At 38.8% G+C, this 25,868-nt stretch overlaps 2 protein-coding genes across 2 annotated transcripts; both read left to right on the plus strand.

Moving 5' to 3' along the window:
* Window positions 1-569: 569 nt before the first annotated feature.
* On the plus strand, window positions 570-7,302 carry LOC109400134 (uncharacterized). The gene is made up of 7 exons (XM_062848285.1): window positions 570-636; window positions 698-778; window positions 840-1,297; window positions 1,354-1,519; window positions 2,019-2,224; window positions 2,417-2,588; window positions 6,486-7,302. The coding sequence occupies exons 1-7, from the start codon at window positions 570-572 to the stop codon at window positions 6,941-6,943; spliced, it is 1,608 nt and encodes a 535-aa protein (XP_062704269.1). The 3' UTR covers window positions 6,944-7,302.
* Window positions 7,303-11,716: 4,414 nt separating this feature from the next.
* On the plus strand, window positions 11,717-12,959 carry LOC109414259 (INO80 complex subunit B). The gene is made up of 2 exons (XM_019688073.3): window positions 11,717-11,910; window positions 11,976-12,959. The coding sequence occupies exons 1-2, from the start codon at window positions 11,874-11,876 to the stop codon at window positions 12,947-12,949; spliced, it is 1,011 nt and encodes a 336-aa protein (XP_019543618.3). The 5' UTR covers window positions 11,717-11,873; the 3' UTR covers window positions 12,950-12,959.
* Window positions 12,960-25,868: the final 12,909 nt, after the last annotated feature.

Raw genomic sequence — 25,868 nt, forward strand, 5'->3', positions numbered from 1 at the left:
TGTTATACCGTCTTACCCCGCTCGTTCGACACGTTTTAATACGACACTTTTTAATTCGTACCCCGCTTATTCGACATATGTCGAATTAAAAAGTGTTCAAATGTCACAGTGATGTACACTGTAAATGTAAAACAGTTTTATATTGCGCTTATACTCGTACCCGCAGCAGCTCCTCCACTGAAAGAAAAAGTATAGTACTGTGAACCACGACAGTGTTCTTAATTTTACCATGCCCAAATTTCGTAAACATAACCAAATATTTATTTATGTCTACCATGAATCAGTGAAAATTACCATGTGTCAAACATTTTGTGACATGGTGAGAATCATAATCAACATATTCATCACAACTATTCAGCTTTTACTATTCGTCGAGCAAACATGGTAACGCTAACTCTAAAAATGTTTGCCTCAAATCCATACAGTTTCAAGCGGTTTCAAGTTCACAACACATCATAGTTATGGTAAATATTGAGATGTTATTCAGTTTTCCAGATCTCCGTGTATCCTCTGCGCGACCGCTCGCCATTTTTACGTATTTCCTCTCGAATGGCATACTTGTCGTAATAATGGCAGATTCAAGTATGGAAGTAATTGTAGCAGAAGAACTTATTGCCGATTCCGACCTTATTAATGGTAAGTAAGATAAATCATGTGAATGATTGTTGATAATCCGAAAACAATGTTTTTTTTTCAGACGCCGACGAGCAGCCGGATCTAAGAAACATCATTTTGGAGGAGTGGGAACTTAAATCCACGGTGTATGCCATCTTGATTAGTAAGTAGTATTAAAATAATCTTTTAGTATTGATGTTTAAGGAATCATCCGCATAATGTAGGTCACGGTGTCACACTGGAGTATTTAAAAGTCCTGGACGAAAAAGCACTGAGCGACATATTTTCTGTTGTCAAATGGACCGGACATAAACATGCCTTGCGCTCCAAGTTAGAACAGTGGAAAGAGAGTGTATTGTACCGCCCGTTGCCCTCCACCACCAGCAATCCGGCAAGCGAAACGTCCCCAGCCCACAATGCAGTTCCGGGACCATCCCATATGAACAAATTACTCCAAACAACCGTCACAAACAATGTACTGCTTGGCATACTCGAGAGAAACGAAAAAGGCAAAATTGTTTGTCAGTATTACCAAGCACACCAACGGCTGGATGTGGAGCAAAGACGATCGTTGGCACACACCATAGTCGACTACTACATTGCCAACAACACATATTTTACACTGGCAGATATGGAACGTTTTGCCGACCTGATTGCAGCTCGATTTCCTCCGGAAATATCTGTAACTTAATGGAGAGTGTTATTTAAAAACCCATATAACATTATTTTTTTTTACAGGAGACCTACTACAATCCCCGTGATTCAGCCGCTGGCAAGAAGTACCCCTCTGGTCTATTGTATGATCGATTTCATAACCGAAAGAAAACCGGTTCAAGGCGCCAGGTAGGCGAGATCGACCCGTGGACACGTTACAAGGTGGAAGCAGTCAAGCTCACTGCTGATGGTAAGATTGGGGCCGGGTGGGTGTTCATTTGCGTGGGTGGGTCGTGGTGGACCTCTTGGGCCCTTTTCAAATGTTGCTCCAGAATTGCACAATGGTTAATGAGGCAAGGGGGTCTGAGAAATCGTACGCGCCATACAAAACTAGTCTGGTTTTCATACAAAAAATCTACCCTTAGAAATTTCAACTATTGGAACGTAGACTATTAACGTTACCCAAAAATGATCAATCACATTCTTTACTTTATAAGAAACTCCAGAATATACACAAAGAAATTATGAAGAGCTCCAGAATCTACCTAAAGAAATTGATCTAATGATCATTTGAAGCTTGACGGATTGTTACAAAAATAAACTATACAAAACAGTATGCCCAACAGGGGATTATTTCAAACAAAAAATTAAATAACAGAAAAATCAATAATTATATTTAGTTCTTCCCAATTTGAATGCTGATACATACGACCCATTCAAAACTTTTTCTAGAAAATAAACATAAACAACTTCCACCCATCCACCAGAAATAAACCGCTTGACATCGATTAAAAACTGGCTACGAAACAACCTGGAACCATTTGATGAAATTTTGCAGCGTTGGAACGACTCTCGGCTGCTGCGTGTAACAAGCATCATCAAAGAAGCTGAGATCAACAAATCAAACATCCTTCAGGAGTGGCCACGTCTTGCAGATCCGAATGGATATTTGCTGGTAAGTACTATCATATTATTTGTAGCTCCAATCCCGCATGATTAGTGATAATGGTGTACAGCCATATTGGTTACTAAATTTGTAGCTCGTTCCTTGGCTCATTCTTTATAATCACAATCCTTTGCAGTTCATACGTATACATAAAACAAAATCGTGAATAATGTACCACGATTCTTGTATTTTCATTTTCAGATTGATGCTGACTACGGCTCTATTTATGAAAGCTCAAGGAACGCGTCGACGCTGTATGACAACTGGGGCACATTCCTGGTGAAGTTTCGGGAGTACGTAAGCAAGTGCAACATCAAGGATCATCGTTCGCTTCAGCTGCTGGATTACTTGGAGGAAGGTACGCTGGCCGATGGTAAGTGAACATCCAAAGCTAATTCTCAAACATATCCTATACAAATCCCACCAATATGTTTATGTGTACAACGGCAATTGAACATGGAAGATATCCATGAATCACAAGTCGTCTTCTACATGACCTACTTTCCTACAGGGACAAAACTAGTTCCTCAGCTTTTTTTTTCTCTATGTCCGGCCGGGGCGTAACTACTGCTACCAAAATTTGATCTATTGTGGTATACCCCGTGTCCTTGTATAGTGCATGCCGTATTACTTTATCACCGTTGTGAAGTTATAAAGTATTCGGTTTTGTTCAGGTTTTGTTACAGTAGTCATTTTCAACTTAATCGTAAGGAATGATTCTGATTGATAGGTTCCGCTTTTACATGCTCCTTTTTTAGTCAAAATAGGATACCTTAACGAGAACTCCAATAAATGATACCGATATTGACCATGCATCAGAACCCTAGTCTTATCTGTTTCAATATTAATGGTTATTGATAATATGTTGATGATTTTGTTAGGTGACCGCCATGCATCTACGAAAGCTAAGACCCAAGTAACCACGCCGTTCAAGCCGTAATGCTTGCATATATGGTGTAAATAAAGCATACATTACTCTGTATGCATTGAAGCTAACTTCAATTTGGCTTTATTGTGGCCGTTTGTCCACTTTAATTCAACTTAAATTGTACATACAGAGTAATGCTTGCTTTATTTACACCATATTTATGCATGTATTATGGTTTGAGTAGCATGGTTATTTGGGGAGTGTTTATTGATAAAATCGACAATGATTTTTCATAAGGGTTTAACTGACATGATCGATTTATTTTCCCTGATCCCTTGCCTGATCCTGTCTTTCTGTTATTACCTGGGTGCGATACCACCGTGATAAATTCGTCTGTGTTATTATTATGTCTAAATCGTTTTTTTTATAAAATAAATTGATTTGAATTTTATGCTAAACCTAGTGCTAAACGATGAGAGTGTAGGGTTTTGTAAATTATTCTAAACTACTCCCATTATACTACTACGAATTTTGTATTTTTTTCGTTTTTCTTCTTACAAAAATACAAATACTATATTTGCTCATTAATATTTTATTTTTAATATCAATTAATATAAAATTATACATTATGGATTACAAAAGAAGTAATTTTCTTCAGGGATTCTCAAAGGTGTTCGATAACGAATTTCTCCAGAAAATTCTTCAGGGAGTCCTCTTGCAGTTCTTTGACGAATTCCCAGGCGAATTCCTTTCCTTTAGGGATTCCATTGCGACTTATTTGAAGATTCTTTTAAACGTTTAATGAAGCCTTTCTTCAGGAGTTTCTTCAGGGATATCTCCTGGAGTTCCTTTGAAGTTTCTTCCAGGAGTTTCGTCAGGGATCCCTCCAAAAATTTAATTACGGATTTCTACAGGAGCCCTTTCAGGGTTCTCTACAGGAGTTTCTTCCGGAATTCTTCTTGAAGTTCCTTCTGAAATTACTTTAGAAGTCGCTTCAGGGATTACTCCAGTCTAGGGGCAAGACACTGAGCAATCGGGAGCAACTCTGAGCAATTCTGAGTAACTCTTTCTGTTCGAATCCATTCAGAAACGTCTCTGAAACGCTAGAGATTTTCCTTGGATTTTAATCAAGGATTACTCTAGGAGTTCCTTGAAGGATCTCTCCAGTAGCTCATTCAGAGATTTTTCCTGGAGTTTATTTTGGGATTCCTGCAGACAACCTAAAAGAAGCGTCCAACATAGCTGGTGCTCACAAATTCCTGCCTGATGCTTCTACGGATCGGTCGGAGACAAACACCGCCAGCTAAGAGCTGTGTACTTAGCTGGTATTGCTTATGACTTCAGTAAGATTGAGGAGGTACATCCCTAGCGACTTTTCAGCAAAATGGTACGGCTAAAACAGCGTCTGTTTAGGCATCTAGTGGCTGAATATGAAATGTACTTCCTCTGAAAACAATACCGAAGATAACCGCCCTACCACGGTGGATAGGGAACCTTAGGCCAACAACCCACTATGCCCGAAATAAAAAAAAAACGTTACAGAAACCAAAAAGGAAGGATTAGGAACTGAGTTAACTGATTTTTCCTGGAAGTTTTACAGAGATTCCACCAGAAGTTCTTACAGCGATTATTTCTGAGATCCTTCCCCAGAAGTTACTTAAGGAATTTCTCCTTTAGTTCCGTCTGGGGTTCCAGCAGAATTTCCAGCAGTGGTATCTCCAGGAACTCCATCAGATATTTCTCCAAAAGGATAATGAGGATTCCTCCAAGGATTCGCTTAAAACCCAACTAACATTTTTGCTGGATAGAAGCTTTAAAGAGCTTTCTTCCGAATTTGTTTGCTCAATGAGCTCTTACGCTGCTACTTTTGTTAGTAGGGAAGGATCTTCCAGTAGAATTCGCCAGGAACTCTTTCAGGGATTTCTCTACAAGTTTTTTTCGGAGGGTTCCTCCAAAAACTTTCTCAGATAATTCTCTAGAAGCTTCCACATCAGATCCTCCAGGAGTTTCAACAGCGATTAGTCCAAGATTCCTTTCAGGGGTTGCACCAAAAATTCCTTCAGGGGTTCCAGGAGTTCTTTCGTTGATTTCTCTAGGATCCTCCTGCAGTTACAGAGGATTCGATATATGTTCCTTCGGGGAATGCTCCAGGAGATCCAACAGTGGTTCCGGAGGAAATCCTTTCTTAAGAGGATCCTCTAGGAGCTTTTTGTTTCAGAGGTTCCTCTGAGAGTTTCACTCTGGATTTCTTCATGAGAACCTTCAGAGGTTTCTTCTGAAAATACTTCAGATATTCTTCTACGAATTTCTGAAGAGGCTTCTTTCAGGAGTTCCCTCAGCATTTTAGCCCGAAGAATTATGAAGAATTCCTTCAGAAATCCATCAGAGTATTCCCCAGGAGTTCCCCTAAAGAATCTTGCTGGACCTCGGAATTCTTTTTTCTTCATGGATTTCTCTAGGAGCTCCTAGAACAGATCTTCAACGGGCTTCTCTAAGTTTTCCCGCAATGAATTCTACAGGAATCTTTTAAGAGAATTCTCTAGAAGATTCTTCAGATATTTCTTCCGCAGTTTCTTCAAGGATCTCTCCAAGTGTTCATTTTATGGATTCCTCTGAGGCCGTTCATAAACCACGTAGACTTTTTGGGGAGAGCTGGGGTCTAGATAAAGTCTAGGCTCCACACAAATTTTAAAATTTTTGTATGGACAGGAGGGGGAGGCGAGTGGTCTGAGATGGCCAAATTTTTGGTCTACGTGGTTTAGAAACAGCCTCTCTTGGAGTTACACAGAGATTCCTTCACTATTTAAGCTGTTCCACCAGGTAGTACGGCAGAAGAATTTCTTAAGAAATTTCATCAGAGGATTCTACACAAGTTCTCAAAAATAATCCTCCAGAAATTCCTGCAAAGATTCCTCCAGAAGTTTATTGATGTTTTCCTTCAGGAACTCCTGCAGATAGATTTCCAGGTTTTTCTGCTTGCATTCCTCCTTTTTTCACAAGGATTCCCCCAGGAGTTCCATCAGCGATACCTCCAATACCCTACTGAGGCATTAGCCACAGACAAACAGACGTAACACTTGCGAAATTCCCATCGACCACGTTTTTAACGATCATTTTAAATTTTCATAGTTGTGGCTTTCACAACCAGAGGCGCGCGCATCGTTTTTCTATGCGTTTGACGTTTCACACTAGCGCCTTCTGTTGACGATACTGCACAACACAGTGATTCGTGCAACTTTTCCACCAGGTGATGGTAGTGTGAACTATGCGATGGATTTCCATGAAAATCGTTCAAGGTGTTACGTCTGTTTGTCTGTGCATTAGCCATTCTTAAACAAATAAAATCTACATTTAAACGGTTCAACACTCGCTAATTATGCATACTTTATATTTTTTTTATAGATACAAAGAATTTAATTTACTGTTCCGTCTTCCATGCTGTGATAAAGCCTTCGCGAACATCGTCAAGGAGATTGCCCACCATCTTGCAAGCACAGGAAGAAAATTGCCGTGTTTGTGATACGGAGCAAGACTACCAATTGGAAAGAGACACGTTGAGACAAGAATCTGAATCAAACGGATTACAATTTTCTCCCAGAATCTTCTTAGTCGGCAAACCTGAACATCTGGACGCATGCTATGTAGTAACACAACGGTTGGAATACAGACTACCATCATTTTTACGCTGCGTTGATGTCGTCATAAAGTTGAAACTAGTACTGCAGTTCAATTTTCCCGAAAGCTGCGAATTATTCTACTGTTTCGTTGCCAAGTATTTTTACAACGTGGACTGTGGACGTAAAACTAAGAACAGTCAGCTACTTGAGCTCATATCATTCCTGGAAAAGGCAGAGCCATGAACTGTTTCCTGTGTCAAGAAGTGCTTACATCATTCCCACGTTACCTGGATCATCTAACCGTCGGCCATGGCACACCACCTGTATTTACGTACAAATGTACTGCTTGCATACCAACCTTACTATTTCGGGATGTATACCGTTTCAAACGCCACATTTCCGGACAACATCTGTGCCTTTTCCGATCACCGAGACAGCCACTACAAGAATCCACCAGAACTCCACTCAGACAGACCGTTGAAACGGAGGATGACGGACAGCCGAACCTGCGCTCGGAAAATGTTTCAACGGATTCGGAAAAGGAAGATATAGAGAACCAGAGTATGGGCGAAGATGCTGTTTTAGATTTGAATGCTAGATTAAGAGAAAAGGTTTTGAATTTTTCATTAGGCTTATACAGTAAGACAAATTTGACAAGGAATGATGTAGTCGAAATACAGAAAAGCATTACAGAAGAAATCGTTAAACCTTTACTACAAACGTTTAGCACTTTGTCCACTTTGCCTGAAAACGAATATAAACAGAAATTAATAAACGATTTGCACGACCCTTTCAACTTCATTGCAACAGAGCATAAATGATAAGGACTAAATGACAATTTTCAAATAGTCGATTTTGAAGATAAAGAACTACAAGTCAAGTCAAATGCATGCCTAATGCCAATAAAACATCAAATAAAATCGTTCTTTGAAAGCCCGGGAGTATACAACAAAACCGTCGAAAACATGAAAAGTCTAGAATTAGAAAAAAAATCAAGTAATGTTGTTAATACTTCTCTTTGGAAATCGATAAAACAACAAAGTGCAGATAAGATGATAATGCCATATTTTCTCTACTCGGATGAGGCAGAAATGAATGATGCGATAGGCGCTCACTCCGGCACACATAAAGTATGCTCGCTATATTATAGTTTCCCTTCTATTCCTTCACATCTGCTATCGAGGTTAGATAACATTTTCGTTGCTGGATTTGTGAAAGCGAGTGATATGGCTAAATTGGGACCATCGAAAGCATTGCATGACTTGATAGATGTATTGGTGGACTTAGAGGCTAATGGATTAGATCTACAAATTGAAAGTACCTGTGTGAAAGTTCATTTTGTTCTGGTAGGAATATTGGGTGACAATTTAGGAATGAATATGTTAATGGGTTTTGCTCCGTCCTTTAGTTCCATTTATTACTGTAGATTTTGTAAAATCAATAAGTACGATGCGCAGTCTGCTGTTGCACTCGACGGCGAACTAAATAGAACCAAAGATAATTATGAAATTGATTTAGAAAAACCGTACAAAGAAACAGGTATCAAGGAGAACTCTGAGTTCAATAGACTAAGATATTACCACGTGGCTGATTTTACGATAGTCGATGCGATGCACGATTTGTTTTCGCACGGCATATGCAGTTATGACATTTCATTGGTTTTAAGTTTTATGATTCAAAATCTACACATTTCACTATCAACAATCAATTACAGAATTCAAATGTTTAACTTTGGAGAAACTGAAAATAGAAATACTTTCAAACAAATTTCAAGGGAGCAGATAAAATCAACAAACTATAAGATGACTGCAAGGGAAATGATGTTGTTTGTTCATTACTTTCCATTGATATTTGGAGAAATAATGCCGGTAGGAGATGATGTGTGGAATTTTATTTTATCATTAGTTGAATTGGTCGATATCGTATTGCTCCCAAGTTTCGATGAAGAAATGTTAAATGTTTTAGAGAAACAAATTACGTATCATCATTCTATGTACATCAAAACTTTTAACAATAATCTTAAGCCCAAGTATCATATTTTGCTACACTATGTGCAAACTATTAAGAATATTGGACCACCTAGATATACATGGAGTTTCCGGTTTGAGGCTGCTCATCAAATTTTCAAGAAATACTGCAGAACTATTACTAGCCGACGAAATATTTGTTTAACACTGTGTAAAAAAGCAAATACTATTTTCATTAACAATCTCAAAAATCAGTCCCACTTTGCAGAAGATCTAGAAATCAAACGTGCGCTAAAAATGAAACTTGTCAATCTACCTTATTTTTCGGAATTAGAAATAACAACTGAATTACTTACATCCACTTATTACACGTCGAACGCTGTTAAATATAAAGGTACCGATTATAGAGTTGGCTACTTTCTCACAATATCGATAAATAATATGAGGTCTGTAAAGCTATATGAAATCAAAGACCTTTTGGTTAAGGATGATCAGTTGTTCATAGCATGTCGAGAATGGGTATTGAAAGGCTACGTAGAACATTACGCTTCTTTTGAGGTGCAGTTACCTTTAGATATTTATGTTGTAATTAATGCTAATCGATTTGATGGACCGCCGATTCATTTGTATCGCATAGGGAACGAACACTATGTAAGATTAAAGAAATACTTTGTATAACATTTTAGAAAAATTATATGACTATTGCGATTTCAGAAAAAATGGAGGAAAATTTAAATAGATCGTAAAATCTTGTGAATCTGATACATTTTACGACTTATTCAAATGGAACTCCATAAATGTTGTTTTATTTTAGCATTAAATTTTAATTATTCTGGTACTAAAGCGCATTTTGCCCTCTTCTCCTATAGCTGAGTAAGCAATAAGAGGGCAAAATGCGCTCTAGTACCGCCATCAACCTTCAATTCAACAGAATGTACCACGGATACATGTTAAAAATTACCATGATTGCATAGTTACAATTATCATATTTCTATGGTAAAATCTGCTAAAAAATGGTAACATTGACCCGTGTTGAAAATATTGATTTTGATACAAATTATTTCTCATTCTGACCAAAACATAGTAAATTTGAATATATGCATCATTTCTGTCAAAGCATAGTAAATTTGGCCATGCCGATGGTTGTTTCAATAACAATACATGGTCTACCAAAATCAAGTAGTAAAGATGTTTTATTTTGACCCTATGAAATGGTGCAGATTACCATGTTCCTTTTTTCAGTGTCTTGCAGCCGGTAATTCCGGAAGTTCTGATTTGATGCTATTCGAGATCCAAACCGGCTGGAGACCAACCGGAACGAACTGAGGATGACAACAATCGTAGAAAGAACGAGCTTTTCATTCGCTCCACCGCAATATCTGTTGAAATTATTTTTCATAACAAATCCGGAAATCAAAACAAAAACAAAAACAGAGTTGCTAAATTTCAATGAGCATGGTGGTGTAGGGTAACCAGTTTGTCGAATTAAAAGTTTACCCCGGTTATTCGACAACAGTCGGTGTCGTATTAGCGGGGTAATACGGTAGAAAATTCTCAATTTAATTGGGTTTTTAAATTTTGAAAAATGTATCGATTTTTTGATTTTATACGAAAGAGCACCTTTTTCTGAGCCACTATGATTTTTTTCAGATTTTTAGAACTTTATTTTGGCACCTGAAATCAATTTCAAAGAGATTTTTAGAAATCACCTTTTGACAGCTGGGCAACTGTTTGACAGCTCTGCCCAGTACAAACTGCGACGAGGGGTGATTCGGCAAATCGCTCCCATACAAACTTCAAATTGATTTTTAAATAGGTCCCCGGGCACCAAAATTCATGAAAATTTGGATTTCGGCTCAGTTTGACATGCAGATTCAGAATATCGAATTATCTCAACACCGTTAAAGAAGCCAATTGCCGTCAGGCTTTATTTTTTATTAGTTTCGCCCTAAACGCTGATGCTCCGTTTATTTATTTTTTTTTCTCTCCCTTATTGGCACAGACCTACTGGTCCATATCGGTTGTATGGGCCTTTTCATTTGACGTCTTAAATCAGCTGATTTTTCGGGCGTTTGACAGTTCTTCTATGAAGATGACACTTTCTTGTTAGCATCTGTTGTTCAAGCTTTCAGAGAAAACAGAGAAAATAGGTAGAGAAGCGAATAGTGTGAAGCCAAAAATACCTTATCGAACCGTCAAACTGGTATCCTATCGAACAAAATCAACAAACCTTGACGATTGCCGCATAAGTAAAGATAAGTATTGCATTCGTTTCAAACATATTTTCACCAAAGTTTCCAAATATCATGGATGACAGTGCAAACAACATTGATTTCTTGAAATAATGAAAATTGTTCCATTTTGGAACATTAGTTTGATAATGTCTAGTTAATAAAACAACAGTATAAATAGTTTTCAAATGCGGTATGCGAGATAGGCACTACCTTCGATGGGTGGATTAATCTGCTTTGCCGCAGTTGCCAGCATCCGAGCGATGAAATCAAAACAGAAAAAGTGTTGCCGTTCTGGCGGCTGTTCACTCTTCGCTTCTCTACCTATTTTCTCTGAGAGAAAATAGGTAGAGAAGCGAAGAGTGAACAGCCGCCAGAACGGCAACACTTTTTCTGTTTTGATTTCATCGCTCGGATGCTGGCAACTGCGGCAAAGCAGATTAATCCACCCATCGAAGGTAGTGCCTATCTCGCATACCGCATTTGAAAACTATTTATACTGTTGTTTTATTAACTAGACATTATCAAACTAATGTTCCAAAATGGAACAATTTTCATTATTTCAAGAAATCAATGTTGTTTGCACTGTCATCCATGATATTTGGAAACTTTGGTGAAAATATGTTTGAAACGAATGCAATACTTATCTTTACTTATGCGGCAATCGTCAAGGTTTGTTGATTTTGTTCGATAGGATACCAGTTTGACGGTTCGATAAGGTATTTTTGGCTTCACACTATTCGCTTCTCTACCTATTTTCTCTGCAAGCTTTGTAAACAAATGCATGCACGGAACTGTCACATGAAAAGGCCTATTTTTGTTTCGATTAAGCGTTTGACAGAATCCTTGGAAGCTTCGTCTTGGAAGTTTGTTTTACTGATTTACGAAATTTTGTGGAAATGAATTATCAGTGAAAATCTTGTTATAAACTTGAAAAATTAAATATCTGGATCGTTGATTGTGCTTTCATCAAACATGGGCAAGAAAAAGGATATGTATTTGGATCGCGAAGGTATGTTTATAATACAAATTGGATATCTGTTTCAATCCACTAATAATAATGAATCTTACATATAGACGACTTCCATGGATTTTCTCACAAGAAACACAAAAAGCATAAGAAACATAAGAAAAGCAAATATCAACCGGAAGAATATGCACCTCCGACGTACGACTATGTCCCGGAAGAGGTGGAACAAACCGTCGAGGTGATGGAAGAGATCGAGTACATGGAAGCAGATCCGGAGCCGGAGATTATAGCTGAAGTTGAGGCGGAGACCGAGCCAGAACCGTCCACTTCAATGGCAATACCAGTGGCTCTGGCATCTGCTTCATCCATCATGCCCTCCCCGGGGCCATCGTCAAAAACAACCCCGCCAGGTAAAGGAACTTCAGCGACAAAAACATCAAAGAAAAAGAAAGGCAAAGGTCGGGACAGCGGCACGTCCAGCGAAGAGGAACGATGGCTTGATGCAATCGAATCCGGCAAACTGGAAGAAGTAGACGACGAGCTTAAGAAAATAAAACCTAAGGATCCCAAGCTGATGACGGCCCGCCAGAGGGCAATGTACGAGCGAAACACAGACAAGGACACCAACAACTTGAGCGGCGAAATGCTGATGGCCCTTCCCACTGGATACAAAGAAAAAGTAATGACCGCAGAAGCGATCCAAAAAGCCCAGCTAAAATCCCAGAAGCGCAAACAGTTGGCGGATGAAAAACGTGAAAAGGACAAAAAGAAAACCATGGAGCGATTGCTAAAAAAACAGGATTCAAAGTCAGTGAAGGCCATCAAAAATCGACCCGTGAAAGCTCAACTTCCGATGATAACCTATGTGAATACGGTGGAAGGTGCGACGATTTCCCTTCCGCCAAACGTGGAGTTTCCACTTCAACCACAGACACCAATAGAACCTCCGAAACCCGTCATTTGCGGAATGCCCAACTGCACCAACGTTAAGCGGTATAATTGCTCTAAAACCAATATTCCACTATGCAGCTATCGATGCTATAAAATGAATGTAGATTCAATAAAGCAAATCATATGCTAGATCAGTGAAATAGTGCAAATTTTATTTATTATAATATTTGAAGGTCCATTGCCTATACACTGAAAAAAATATCATGGTAAAATGAACTATTCAACCATTATTAATTTTACCATGCCTAAAAATAGTAACAATGACCATGTTTTCAATGGTGACTACTATGTTTCCCTTGAAATTACCATGGTTTGACAGCAAAGCTAATAGTAATCAAAACCATCAAACGTGGTTATCCTGATTACGTTGTACGTGCTTGTCAGAACCATATTCATGTTTGCTATTACTATTCTCATGTTTATTTATACCGTTTCCGTAGGTTTTTCTCGTTATCAGAATTTTTTTGTCATCTAGTCATTTTCCAACAAAAAATGTGAAGTTGCTTTTTTATTGCAAAGTAAGTTTTTCCATCGACATGTGTGGTTTTGAACGCTAACAAGACCCGCCAACGATATTCTCACAAGTTCTTCTGCCTAAAAGACTACATACAGGAATTCCGGAAGAAAATATTAAACCTTCCTTGCCACTACTGCTTTTCCGATGCGGCCATAGAAAAGGTGTTCCCTTGGGTGTTCCGGAAGCAGGCTAATCAGAAGCTGGAGAGAGCAGAGGAAGAAGGCAAAAAGTTGGTAACGATTTTATTTTGGAAATTTCCCACATTCTTTAGCACAGTTTTATCATTCACAGGTTACATGAAAACACTTGGACCTCCAGATTCCCGTTTGTTTGAAGAACCGGAGAATCAAGACGGTTCACCCGAGGTTGCGCTACCGATTGATATTGAATCACCACTTTGCCAATAATAGGCAATCCGCGGATGGACGTCGATGTTATTTTCCCTGCTCCTTAAATTCCTTCGCCGCAGCAAACCGAACAAAGGTGACCTAGCAACAACTTCCCCCGTCACCGCATATTTCCAGTCTCGCTCAGGATCTTTCCGGACGACGTTGTTTCATCGCAGCTGGACGTCCCCAGGCATGCATCACCAGACTTGTCACCAGAAACAAAACCCGAACATCTTTAAAGGCGAAAATGAAGCTTGTCATGGCGCTCCCGGAGGATATTGATTTAATCATAAAACAATTATGTATATTTTTTATTTATAATAATAGAAAACAATAAATATAATCGATAACATTATTTTTTACAACACTTTCTTAAAGGTAAACAATAAACACGACACTACCATTCAACTACACGCATGGTAACTAAAACCGGATTGCCATAGTCAAATGTACTATGCAGTTAATCATGCACATAGTAAAATGGACTATGAAGTGAGGTTCACAGTTACCATGAAATGTAAATAAAAAGCAGCATGGTAAATTGAACCCTTCACATGGTATTTTCAAAAATAAATCATGGTCTACCAAAATCAAGTAGTAAAAGTGTTTTAATTTCACCCTCGATTTGGTCACCGTTACCATGTCCTTTTTTTCAGTGTATACAAGCTTTGATTTATTGAGCTAACAAGCAGTCTTTGAACTCAGCAGTTATTGCGCATTTCCCACCCCAGTGGACCCCTTTCGCAGTTAGCATAAGTGCGGGATCATGAATAAAACTGCGATCTCGTATCGAATCGTGTCGGTATCTTCTGTGCACTTATTCATTTAAAGATGCTGGAGTCTAGTGGGGTGGGAAATGCGCACTATGATTTTGAAAAAAAAAACTGGAAATCACAAGTCGACTTGATTTCAAATGTCAAAAAATGCAATTTAAATCTCGCATACAAACTCTTCAGACAGAAGACGGGCTTGGTGGTCTAGTGGCTACCGCTTCTGATTCATATGCAAAAGGTGCTGGGTTCAATCCCTGGCCCGTCCCTTTCCTCCTACTTTGTATCTTTCTATATACTTTCTCGTCTGCATGTCAAACTGAGCCGAAACCCAAATTTTCATGAATTTTGGTGTCCAGGAACCTATTTAAAAAATGATTTGAAGTTTGTATGGGAGCGATTTGTCGGATCACCCCTCGTCGCGTTTTCGTACTGTGCGGAGCTGTCAAGCAGTTGCCCAGCTGCCAAAAGGTAATTTAAAAAAATCTTTTTACAATTGATTTTAGGTGCCAAAATGAAGTTCTAAAAATCTAAAAAAAATATGGTGGCTTAGAAAAAAACGCTCTTTCGTATATAATCAAAAATCAATACATTTTTCTAAATTTAAAAACCCAATTAAGACCACCATAAAATACCGGTTCCTAATTCTGCGCACCTAAGAAGAACAAGAACATGAAGAAAAGAAGAAGAAAACTCAATTGTTTTTTGCCGATTCTGATTTCTCGAAGACAGCAGTACAAGATGCGCAAGGAAAATCATACATTTTATTCATTATATCCACGGTAACCACTACCCGGTCAACCATTTCACTAACTTATATATTTTCGAAGTTTAAGAGAACTGTAGAAAAAAAGTATTGAGCAGACATCATTTCAGTCCGAGGGGTACTGTTATAGTGTTTCACTAAACTTGGCAGCACTGCAACTAATAGATGAAAACGACACCAACATGTAAACAAGAAGAAGAGCATAAATAAAAGTACACTTGTAAACTCCACACGTGTAGTGTTTCAATCCCAACATTTTTGGCGACTAAAGATGGGATTTCGCGATTAAATTCGAAAAAAAAGTTGCTTAAATGCGGAAAGTATCGGTTTAAATACGAGTAGATCGGATAAACGTATCGGGCGCGGCTGTTCCGGATTGAAAGTCGTCGGGATCGTTTTCGCCGATTGCATACAGTAGCATAACCTCAACCAGCGGAAAATGGAAAAGACAACTTTGGCACCTTTCGATGTGACGGACTCGGCATCTATTGCGAGTCGATGGACGAAGTGGAAAAGATCCCTTCAGCTATGTTTGGACGTGAATTGTGTAGCTCTTCCCTCCCGCAAGCGTTCGTATCTGCTGCACTATGCCGGATCAGAAGTGCAGGATATTTTCTACAATATCGAGGGCCATGATGCAGATCCTCCTCCAGGATCGGATGTTTTCACAGAAGCTATTCGTTTGCTTGATGCTCACTTCGCTCCACTCAACAACATTCCGTACGAAAGGTGCGTGTTCCGGAAGATGACACAACAGGAGAATGAACCGGTTGAGAAATTCATTCACCGGCTTCGGGATCAAGGCCGTCTCTGCGATTATGGTGCCGCTTTAGAGATGAGGATCACGGAACAAGTATTTGACAACTGTGTGTCCGACGCACTAAGAGAGGCGATATTGAAGAAGAAATTAATGACGGTTCAAGATATTGCGGAAGAAGGTCGAGTACTGGAGACGGTGAAACGAAATCGCGATCAGATGAAGAAATCAGTGGAGGAAGCGCAGTTGAGCCTGGTGAAGAAGCAGGGCCGTGAAGAAGTTTGCTTTCGCTGTGGAAACGTAGGGCATTTCGCAAACGACAAGAGATGTCCGGCCAGGTCAAAAGTATGCGACAAATGCCAAATCGTGGGTCACTTCAAGAAGATGTGTAAGACCAAGATGAAGACGAGGCCAGGTAAAACGTCGGCACGGAAGCAGAAGATCCAGCAAGTACGGGAAACTCATGACAGCGTTTCGGATTCATCCAGCGAAGGAACGGAGTCGGACGACGATGTGCAGCAGGTGTATGCGAACGGTTCGGGCCTGGATAAAACTACTTGCTTCGTCGGAGGCGTCAAAACGGATTGGATTATTGACTCCGGAGCCCACGTAAATGTGATAACGCGAGGAATGTGGAAGTGGCTGAAGAAACAGGGATGTGTAGTGAGCAAGGAATGTAAATCAGAAAAAGTGCTTCGAGTGTATGGCGATGGGAAGTTGAAAGTGCACAAAGTTATAAAAACGGACATCGCAACGCAAGATAAAACGGTGCACCACGAGATTTGTGTTGTTGACAGCGAAAAAGGGGCCAATCTCTTAAGCAGAGCAACCTCTATCGAACTCGGACTACTTGAAATTCGCGGACAAGTGTTCAGTGTTGACAATGGTGAACCACCGATAGGAAAATTGAAAAATGTGCAAGTTCAAATCAAACTGGATCAAAGTGTATCGCCAGTTCAGCAGTCGTGCAGACGTCTGCCGATTCCGTTGAAATCTTTAGTGGACGAAAAACTTGCGGACCTACTCGAACAAGACATTATCGAGCCGGCGCCGTTGAACATCAGTTGGGCTTCTCCTCTTGTAGTAACTCCGAAGGACGGCGGGCGTTCTGTTCGGCTTTGCATAGACATGCGTAAAGCGAACAAGGCAATAATTCCAGAAAAGCACCCTTTGCCCACATTCGAAGAAATAATGCCTCATCTGGAAGGGTGCAAGGTCTTCAGCAAAATTGATTTGGTAAAGGCATTCCACCAAATTGAGCTGGCACCTGAATCACGTGATATCACTACCTTCGTGACTCAGGACGCGTACTACCGCTACAAGAGGCTTATGTTTGGGATGAAAGTCGCACCGGAGATATTTCAACGGTGCATCGAAAGAGTGCTGAAAGGGCTGAAAGGAGTAAAAGTGTTCATTGATGATGTGCTGGTATATGGAGCGACTAAGGAGGAGCACGACTTACGTTTGAAAGCAGTACTGGATCGTCTTAAGGAGAATGGACTCACGATCAACGAGGCGAAGTGTGAGTTTGGCCAACCGATGGTTAAATTCATGGGACATCAACTGTCGGAAGACGGAATTCTTCCTACGAACGAAAAGGTTAGTGCCATTCAAAATTTTCGTCGTCCTGAAACGGCCAGCGAGATGCGAAGCTTTTTGGGGCTAGTGAATTACGTGGGGAAGTTTATCCCCAATCTGTCGGCCGTCACTGCTCCACTTCGCAAAATGATAGTTAAGGGTGTCAAATTTCACTGGTCAAGAGAAGCGAAATTATCGTTCAACGAGGTGAAGCAGGCCATGGCGAACCCTAATCACTTGGCTTTCTACAATCCCCGGTACAAAACTACTCTGGTTACCGACGCAAGTGATAATGGGATCGGTGCTGTTTTGCTACAAACCAGCAACTCCAAAACGAGACCAGTTAGTTACGCTAGCAAGAGTCTCTCTAAAACGGAACAAAAATATTCGACCCTGGACAAAGAAGCGCTTGCCATTGTTTGGGCAACCGAACGATTTGAAATGTATCTAAGAGGCTTGGATTTTTCGATTCTCACCGACCACAAACCGTTGATTCACATCTTCAGTGAGTCCTCCTGTCCAAACAAGCGGCAAGAGAGATGGGTGCTCCGAATGCAATCGTATCGATACTCCATAAAACACGTCCCTGGGGAAGTGAACATTGCGGACCCGCTGTCCAGGCTCTGCGAAACGGTTGATGCGAAAACGTATGACAAACGGTCGGAAGATGCGTTGTATTCGATTGCGGAGGTTAACATACCGTCTGCGATAACTATGACCGAGGTTATTCGAAGTTCGCAGAATGATCCGGAATTCGAAAAGGTGAAGAAAGCCCTGAATGACGACCAATGGAGTGATTTGAAAGCTTACGCACCATTCAAATCCGAGTTGTGCTTTTCGAAAGACCTTCTGCTGCGGAGAGATAAAATCGTCATCCCTGGTGACCTTCGTGAAGCAGTTGTAAGGTTGTCACACTCTGGACACCCGGGTAAGGAGAAAATGAAGCGTCGTCTACGAACAGCGGTGTGGTGGCCGGGCTTGGACGCAGATGTCGAGGATGCATGCAGAAGCTGTGTCGAGTGTCAGATGGTTGGACCTGTAAACAAGCCGGAGCCCTTACGAATTCGTGAATTACCGTCAGCTCCTTGGGTACATGTTAGTGCAGACTTTTTAGGACCTCTTCCAAATGGCAAGTATATATTCGTACTAGTGGATCTTTACAGCCGGTTCGTGGTTGCTGAGTTTATGAACCGCACTCTGTCTGCAGATGTCATTCGTGTACTGCGGCAGATTTTCACAAAAATGGGCTTGCCTTTCGTGCTAACAACTGACAACGCTAAAAATTTCTCAAGTCAAGAGCTCAAAGACTACTGCGTTGATTATGGAATCAAGCTTACTCACACCACGCCATACTGGCCATGTGCTAATGGTGAGGTCGAGAGGCAGAACCGCTCGTTGCTGAAAGTTCTTAAAATAAGTCAGCAACGGGGTACGAATTTGGAAGAAGCGCTCCAGGAGTACCTTTACATGTACTCAGTGACGCCACATAGCGTCACAGGAATCCCACCTGCAACATTGATTTTTGGGCGTCGATTCAGAGACTTATTTCCCCATGTGCAAGATGGAGCCACGTTCGACGATGAAATGCGAGATAGGGATGCCACTGTCAAGTACCGTGCAAAGGAATATCGTGACAAGAAAGTAGGAGCGAAGGAAACAACCATCAATGTGGGGGATGAAGTCCTCATGAAGAACATGCAGCCGGCAAACAAACTAACACCAACGTTCTTGCCAGTTCCTGCAACTGTGGTCGAGAAAATGGGAAGTATGGCAACAGTGGAGACCCAGAGCGGACAGCGGTTCAAGCGAAATACATCACATCTCAAGGCATACCACCCACCTACTGTAGCTGAACCTTTGGACGTTTCGAGATCGGTTTCCGGTGAGCCAGTTGAGGTTGCAGAACCCCTTGACGAACATCACCGCCGACCTCGTAGAAGTGTGTCGTTACCTAAGCGTTTTGAAGATTACTGTTTGAGTTAGTTTGAATTCCTTTCATTGTTATTCTTTGTATTAGAAAAAGAGAGATATGTTATAGTGTTTCACTAAACTTGGCAGCACTGCAACTAATAGATGAAAACGACACCAACATGTAAACAAGAAGAAGAGCATAAATAAAAGTACACTTGTAAACTCCACACGTGTAGTGTTTCAATCCCAACAGGTACAACGGATTCATCTTCGTGGATCTATGTTTACTAGGCTTGTTCAGCTTTTCAAAAATGTTCTCTGATTCTCAAGTCCACCCCCATATTTTGTTTGGCATCCTAAAAGAAGTAACTGGTCAAAGTTTCACCCAAATCCATTAAAATTAAGAGGTGCATCAAATCAATTTTGTGTTTTTCGACTATTTTTGAACTTCAAAAAATTATAACTACACTAAAACATGTCAAAACTTAATTCTTTCGGCAGAAATATAAAGCTATACTTGTTTGCTACAACTTCTCCGAACAACGTGTGCCAATAAAATTGAAGGAAACATGTGTAATTATCACATTTGTAATCAGAAAAACCTTAAACAGTTTTTTTTGATAGATTTTGTTCTGGAACACCCTAATATACGTAATAAGTTAGATTTTTCTAAATGGCATCCTATTCTCCAATGTTTTTTTTTTTTTTGGTTATTTGCTTCTTTGGCACCAATGCTGTAGGAGTTGAGCAAAAATTACTAAAATTCGTAAAAGCCAAATGTGGCCTAAAAACTAGCTTTTCGGCTGCAATCACGCTTTGGCGCGCAAAAAGTGGCATCGCGTCAGCACTGATATGATAGCCAACACCTGTCACGCTTGTTTGTTATCACCCGTGGTAGGGGGTACCCGGATAAAAACTAACCATAGGGTGTATGGTGAAAACCATTCCTGCACCATACAGTGTACCAGCTACAATAAAGTGTATTGTAATGAAATGGTTCGCTATACTATACATTTACATTGGATTTTTATGTAACAATATATTATACTGTTTTTCTTACGTTTGAACCATTCACTTTTCCGAAACATTATTTTTCCGTGAATTTTTAATTAGTTCTGGTGTTCGATTTGAATAGATCGTATGTTTGCTGTGATTCCTATGCAGATTCGACCTATTCAAATCAAACACCAGATTTATTCAGTCTAAGATTTTTTCCGTGCTTTGTTTTGTTGATGTTTGTGACTTTTTTGATGCAAAGGAAAGGAAAGAAAAAAAAAGTGAATAAGTTGAAACATCAATTTAACCTTTTGGAATCGATTTTTTTCGCCGCTGTTGACGCAACCTCGCTGATGTCGAACACGTTTGTTATGCTCGGTTTCATCGCCGGGGTCATATATGACCCCTCCGTCTCCAAAGCTATATTATACTGCTAAGCTTCAACTGTTAATGCAATCAGAGACTACTCAGACTTAGACGTGGGCGATCCTATATATGAAGGGTTATCCAAAACGCTCTGGGAATTCCCAAAGCGCATTCTAATAAATCTAATAAGCCTAAGATGCCATTAACAGGAGGAAAATGGCAAGATAATATAACAATATATGGTTTATGTAATGTAAAACAATTCAACATAACAAAAGAGAACCATTCTAAAACCATTTGATTACCAATAGTGAAATTACAATTAAAAACAATTTATTTACGGTACATTTTATTGTTTGAAACCATTCATGTACCATACAATGTACGGTATATTTAAACCCACGTATCAGTATTTTGAACAATTCATTAACAATAAAATGTATGGTTTTGCAAAAAAATATATATGGAGAAAAATATTTTTTTATATTGTTACGATACTTAACAACCTGTATAATATATTGTAAAAATCTTATTTACAATTTACGGTATGGTATCCTACATTACATCGTATTGTTTTTGTATTTTTATTTTTACAGTGGTGTCTATTGTAAAAAGATGGTTCTAAATAGTACTGTTACAATATATCGTTCGGTTTTTCTACTGTATTTTTTATTCGGGTAGCCAAGGCAAACTACAAGGAAGCAAAGCTACTACGTTCAGTACAATTTCGCGCCACAACGTGATTGCCTTCAAAAAGCTGGTTTTATAGGCCACATTTAGCTTTCCCCAATTTTAATATTTTTTGCTCAACTCCTACAGCATTGGTGTCAAAGAAGCAAATAACCTTAAAACATGAGAGAATATGATGCCGTTTTAAAATATCAAACTTATTACGTATATTAGCGTGTTCCAGAACGAAATCTATCAAAAAATCATCTTTTTAAGGTTTTTCTGATCAGAAATGTGATAATTACACATGTTTCCTTCAATTTTATTCGCACACGTTGCTCAGAGAAGTTGTAGCAAACAACTATAGCTTTCAATTTCTGCCGAAAGAATTAAGTTTTGACATGTTTTAGTGTAGTTATGATTTTTTGAAGTTTAAAAATAGTCGAAGAACACAAAATTGATTTGATGCACCTCTTAATTTCAATGGATTTGGCTGAAACTTTGACCAGTTACTTCTTTTAGGATGCCAATCAAAATATGGAAGTGGACTTGAGAATCAGAGAAAATTTTTGAAAAGCTGGACAAGCCTAATGTTTACTCTACTATCCTGCCTTTCTATAAGCACTTCTGTATGATATGTATATTAGACTGGCCGATTTTTTGGAACAAAGATTTTTCGCTACTAGTTAACATTTTATAAATTTATTTAGAAAATAAAAAACTTTACGATTTGAGTGGTCTTGAGACGACTTGAAAATCGATGTTTTCACTAAACAATTATCATAATTTTATGTTATAATTTAAGGCGTTCTTTCCGCTTGATTGAAGTGAGCTATGAGATAGTCTGGTAATAAAAAGTAAATAACTTTTAAATGATCCAAGAATACGCTCAAAATTGAAGGTGACCCATCTTGCCCCGCGGTGGTTTATATGGAGAATATATGGAATGTATCGCATAAAACCGCAAAAAACCATTTCATTTTTCATTTCCAATGAGAATGAATAATTTTTCAATCAATACCCTAAACTTTTGTATATTCATGCTGGTCACCTAACAAAATTATTAACATAATCAAAATATGACTTATTCGCTCGAAAATGGCACTGACCCATCTTGCCCCGTTCCACCCTACAATAGTATGAGAAAATGTTGTTTTTAAATTTTTGTCATTTTTTTCTGAAACCATAGAACTAATGATGTTAAAATATAGCCTGAAATATGCCGAAAGACTTTGTCGAAGAACGCGAAGTGGTCCTACGCTGGTAAAAATTTTACACGCTTGGTGATTCTAGCCATAAAGTGAGATGTCGGCAAGCCTCGTTTGATTAATGTAAAACTCGTGCTGTAAAAATCATAATTTTGCAACTCGTTGCATAAATAACTATTTTCACCCGCATTAACCATCCCAAAATTCGAAAAGCTATGCAAAACTATGCATATGCAACAAGTTTTCTATTAGTTAGGTTGAAAGTTTAATAAATTCTTAGAATATACCTGAAAGTATGCAATTTCCATACTCAATAGATGATTTTTTTTTCCGAAAAGTACAGTTTTATGACTAAAAGTGAATATTTGGAATATTTATAGAATTCTTGTAGGTCTCCAGTAAGTGGTTCTGGTGGTTCTGGCTATGGATCGCCAATCTGGAGTCGGCGGGTTCGATTCCCGTTTCGGTCGGGAACATTTTCTCGACTCCCTGGGCATAGCGTATCCACAGACAAATAGACGTATCACTTGGAACAAAATGCGATAAAAATCATCGTCACGCATACATAATCCCCCAATCCCCAATGCTAATTACGCTGTGGTACGCAAACTCACTGAGTAGATGGCGGTAGTGAGCAAACACCAAACAGGAGCGCGAGCTCCATGAGCGAGCGATTTGCGAACTACGGAATATTCGAATAATCCGTTAAAAAGGGAAACGATGGGAAGTGAGTAGAGTGAGACGCATTGGCGTATCTTGGATTTTTTCCTAGGGGGTGCCTAGAGGGTGCCAGTTTCAGTGGCTTCCAGGTTGTTATGCTTTTTTTTTGTAAAAGGAAATACCGATCCAGCTTCAACTTCTTAGTATAATGATATACTGAGTCGCTGGAAATATTAGCCCGCAAATTTTGACTTACGTAAAACCAACATTGTTTCGAGTCTGGTTTGTACGTATAATATAAGAAATTTGTGTTTTCGGCAAAACATTCTTCAGGGAATATTCCCGGCAATTTAATTCGAAATTATTTTGCAATTTATTTCATTTTCTTTTTGAATTTTGTCAGTAATTCATTTGGATTTGGCAAATTTCTTCGATACTATCTTTGGATCCACTTCAGCAATTTCTTTAAGAATTTATTTGGTAATATGTTTGGAATTTGATACTAAACAGCATTCACGTATCCTTTGAAAATTTCATTGGAAATTCCATTAGGACTAGGAGTTTATTTGTTTTTTTTTTTTATTTCATTGGCAAATCTCTCAAAATGTTTTCTCGGGAGTTTCTACGCCAATTTTTTAGTAGTCTTTCAAGTATTGTTTTTGTTAATGTCAGCAATTTTTTTGATATTTAATTTTTGCAATTCTCCAATTACTCTTCAGGTAATTCATTTGGGAATTCTTTTAGTGAAGCCTTTGGTAATGCATTCGACAATGACTCTGGGAACTTCCTCACATTTTTTATTTTTTTTTTTCATTCTACAGTCATTCTACTTTTTTGGTACTTTCGTCGATTTTTTGGACTTTCATTATCTAAGTATGCTATTCGGTATTCCTTCGGCAATTCCTTTGAAAACTTTTTCGGCAATTCTTTTATAAACCACTTCTATAATTTTAATGGAAATTCTTTAGACAATTTCTTCTAGCTTTCTTCAGTAATTCGGAATTCCTGCAGCAGATGATTTCGGAATACCTTCGGCAACTCCCATGTTCTTCTTCTTCTTCTTTATGGCTCTACGTCTGCATTGGGATTTGCCCTGCCTCGCTTCAACTTAGTGTTCTTTGAGCACTTCCACTGTTATTATTACTTTGGGAACTTCTTCGGTAATTCCTTTGAAAATTGATTCAGCAAATGTCTTAGCGATTTCCTTCGGCAATTTATTAAAAAAAATCTTTGTCACGGTGATTCTACGGCAATTATTTTTAGAATTTCTTACAAAATTTTCTTCAGAATTTCCTTTGAAGATTTTGGAAAATTCTTTGAGAATTTTTAAGAATTTTTTTGTGAATGTTTGTGGAAAATCCTATAGAATATATTTTGGCAATTTATTTTTAGGATTCGAGCAATTTCCCAAAAAAGCCTCAAGATTTTCTTCAGGAATTCCTCTGGTAATTCTCCTTTTGCCAACTACTTTGAAAGTTCTAAGGTAATTTTGATGGAATTTTTTCCGGAAATTTATTTGGGAATTTGTCAGGAAGTTTTTCATGAATTTCATGAGATTTTCTTTGAGCAACCCCAGTTGAGAATTCTTGAATTTCCAGTTCAGCAATTTTCGGAAGTAGTGTAGAATAAGCAAATGTTAAAATACACGTAAATAAAAATTAAAATTAAAATCGGAAGCAATAAATATAGGGTCTTGCACCATTTGGGCAGGTGTACCTATTTTGGGCACTTGCTGCTATAACTAAGTCAATTACAAACTGATTGATTTGAAATTTTGTTTAGAGTTAGGTACGTACAGTATCTAACTCTGTACAAAAATTCAAATCAATTGGTTTGAAATTGACTTATTTATAGCGGCAAGTGCCCAAAATAGGTACACCTGCCCAAATGGTGCAATACCTTAAATTCAATTAAATTAAAAAGAATTACAAAAGTAATCACGATAAAATTGCCTGAGAAATTTGCAAAATAATTGAAAAGTAAATTGCGGAAATAATTTCAGGGGAAAAACTTTTGAAATTATAGAAAAAAAATCAAAGGAAATTGCTGATTAGATTCCACCATCGCAGTAATTTTCAAAAAAAAAGAAACAACCATGCCGAAAGAAGCCTCAAAGAAATGGCCATGGTCTAGCGAATACGGAGTCGTGGGTTCGAATGCCACAAGGATGCGATTTTTTCACAAATTCATCTCTCAATTTGTCAGTTAGCAACATTCTGTGCCTTCTAATTAATTACAAGTTTTTCTCTATTAATACATCCTAGGATTTCTCTGGAAATTCCAACTATTCCCGAGCTTCGTTTAGGGATTCCTCTAGAGGTTTCTATTGGGATTCCTTCAGCTGGAATTCTTTTGTGAAGGCCAAGAGTAATACCATGACTAGTTTCTAGAGTAAACCATGAAAAAAACTCTAGAGAAATTCCTTGATCAGTCTTTTAAAAATCCCTGGGAGAATCACAAGC

The sequence above is a fragment of the Aedes albopictus genome, chromosome 2, assembly GCF_035046485.1.
Source record: "Aedes albopictus strain Foshan chromosome 2, AalbF5, whole genome shotgun sequence".
NCBI classification, from domain to species: Eukaryota; Metazoa; Arthropoda; class Insecta; order Diptera; family Culicidae; genus Aedes; species Aedes albopictus.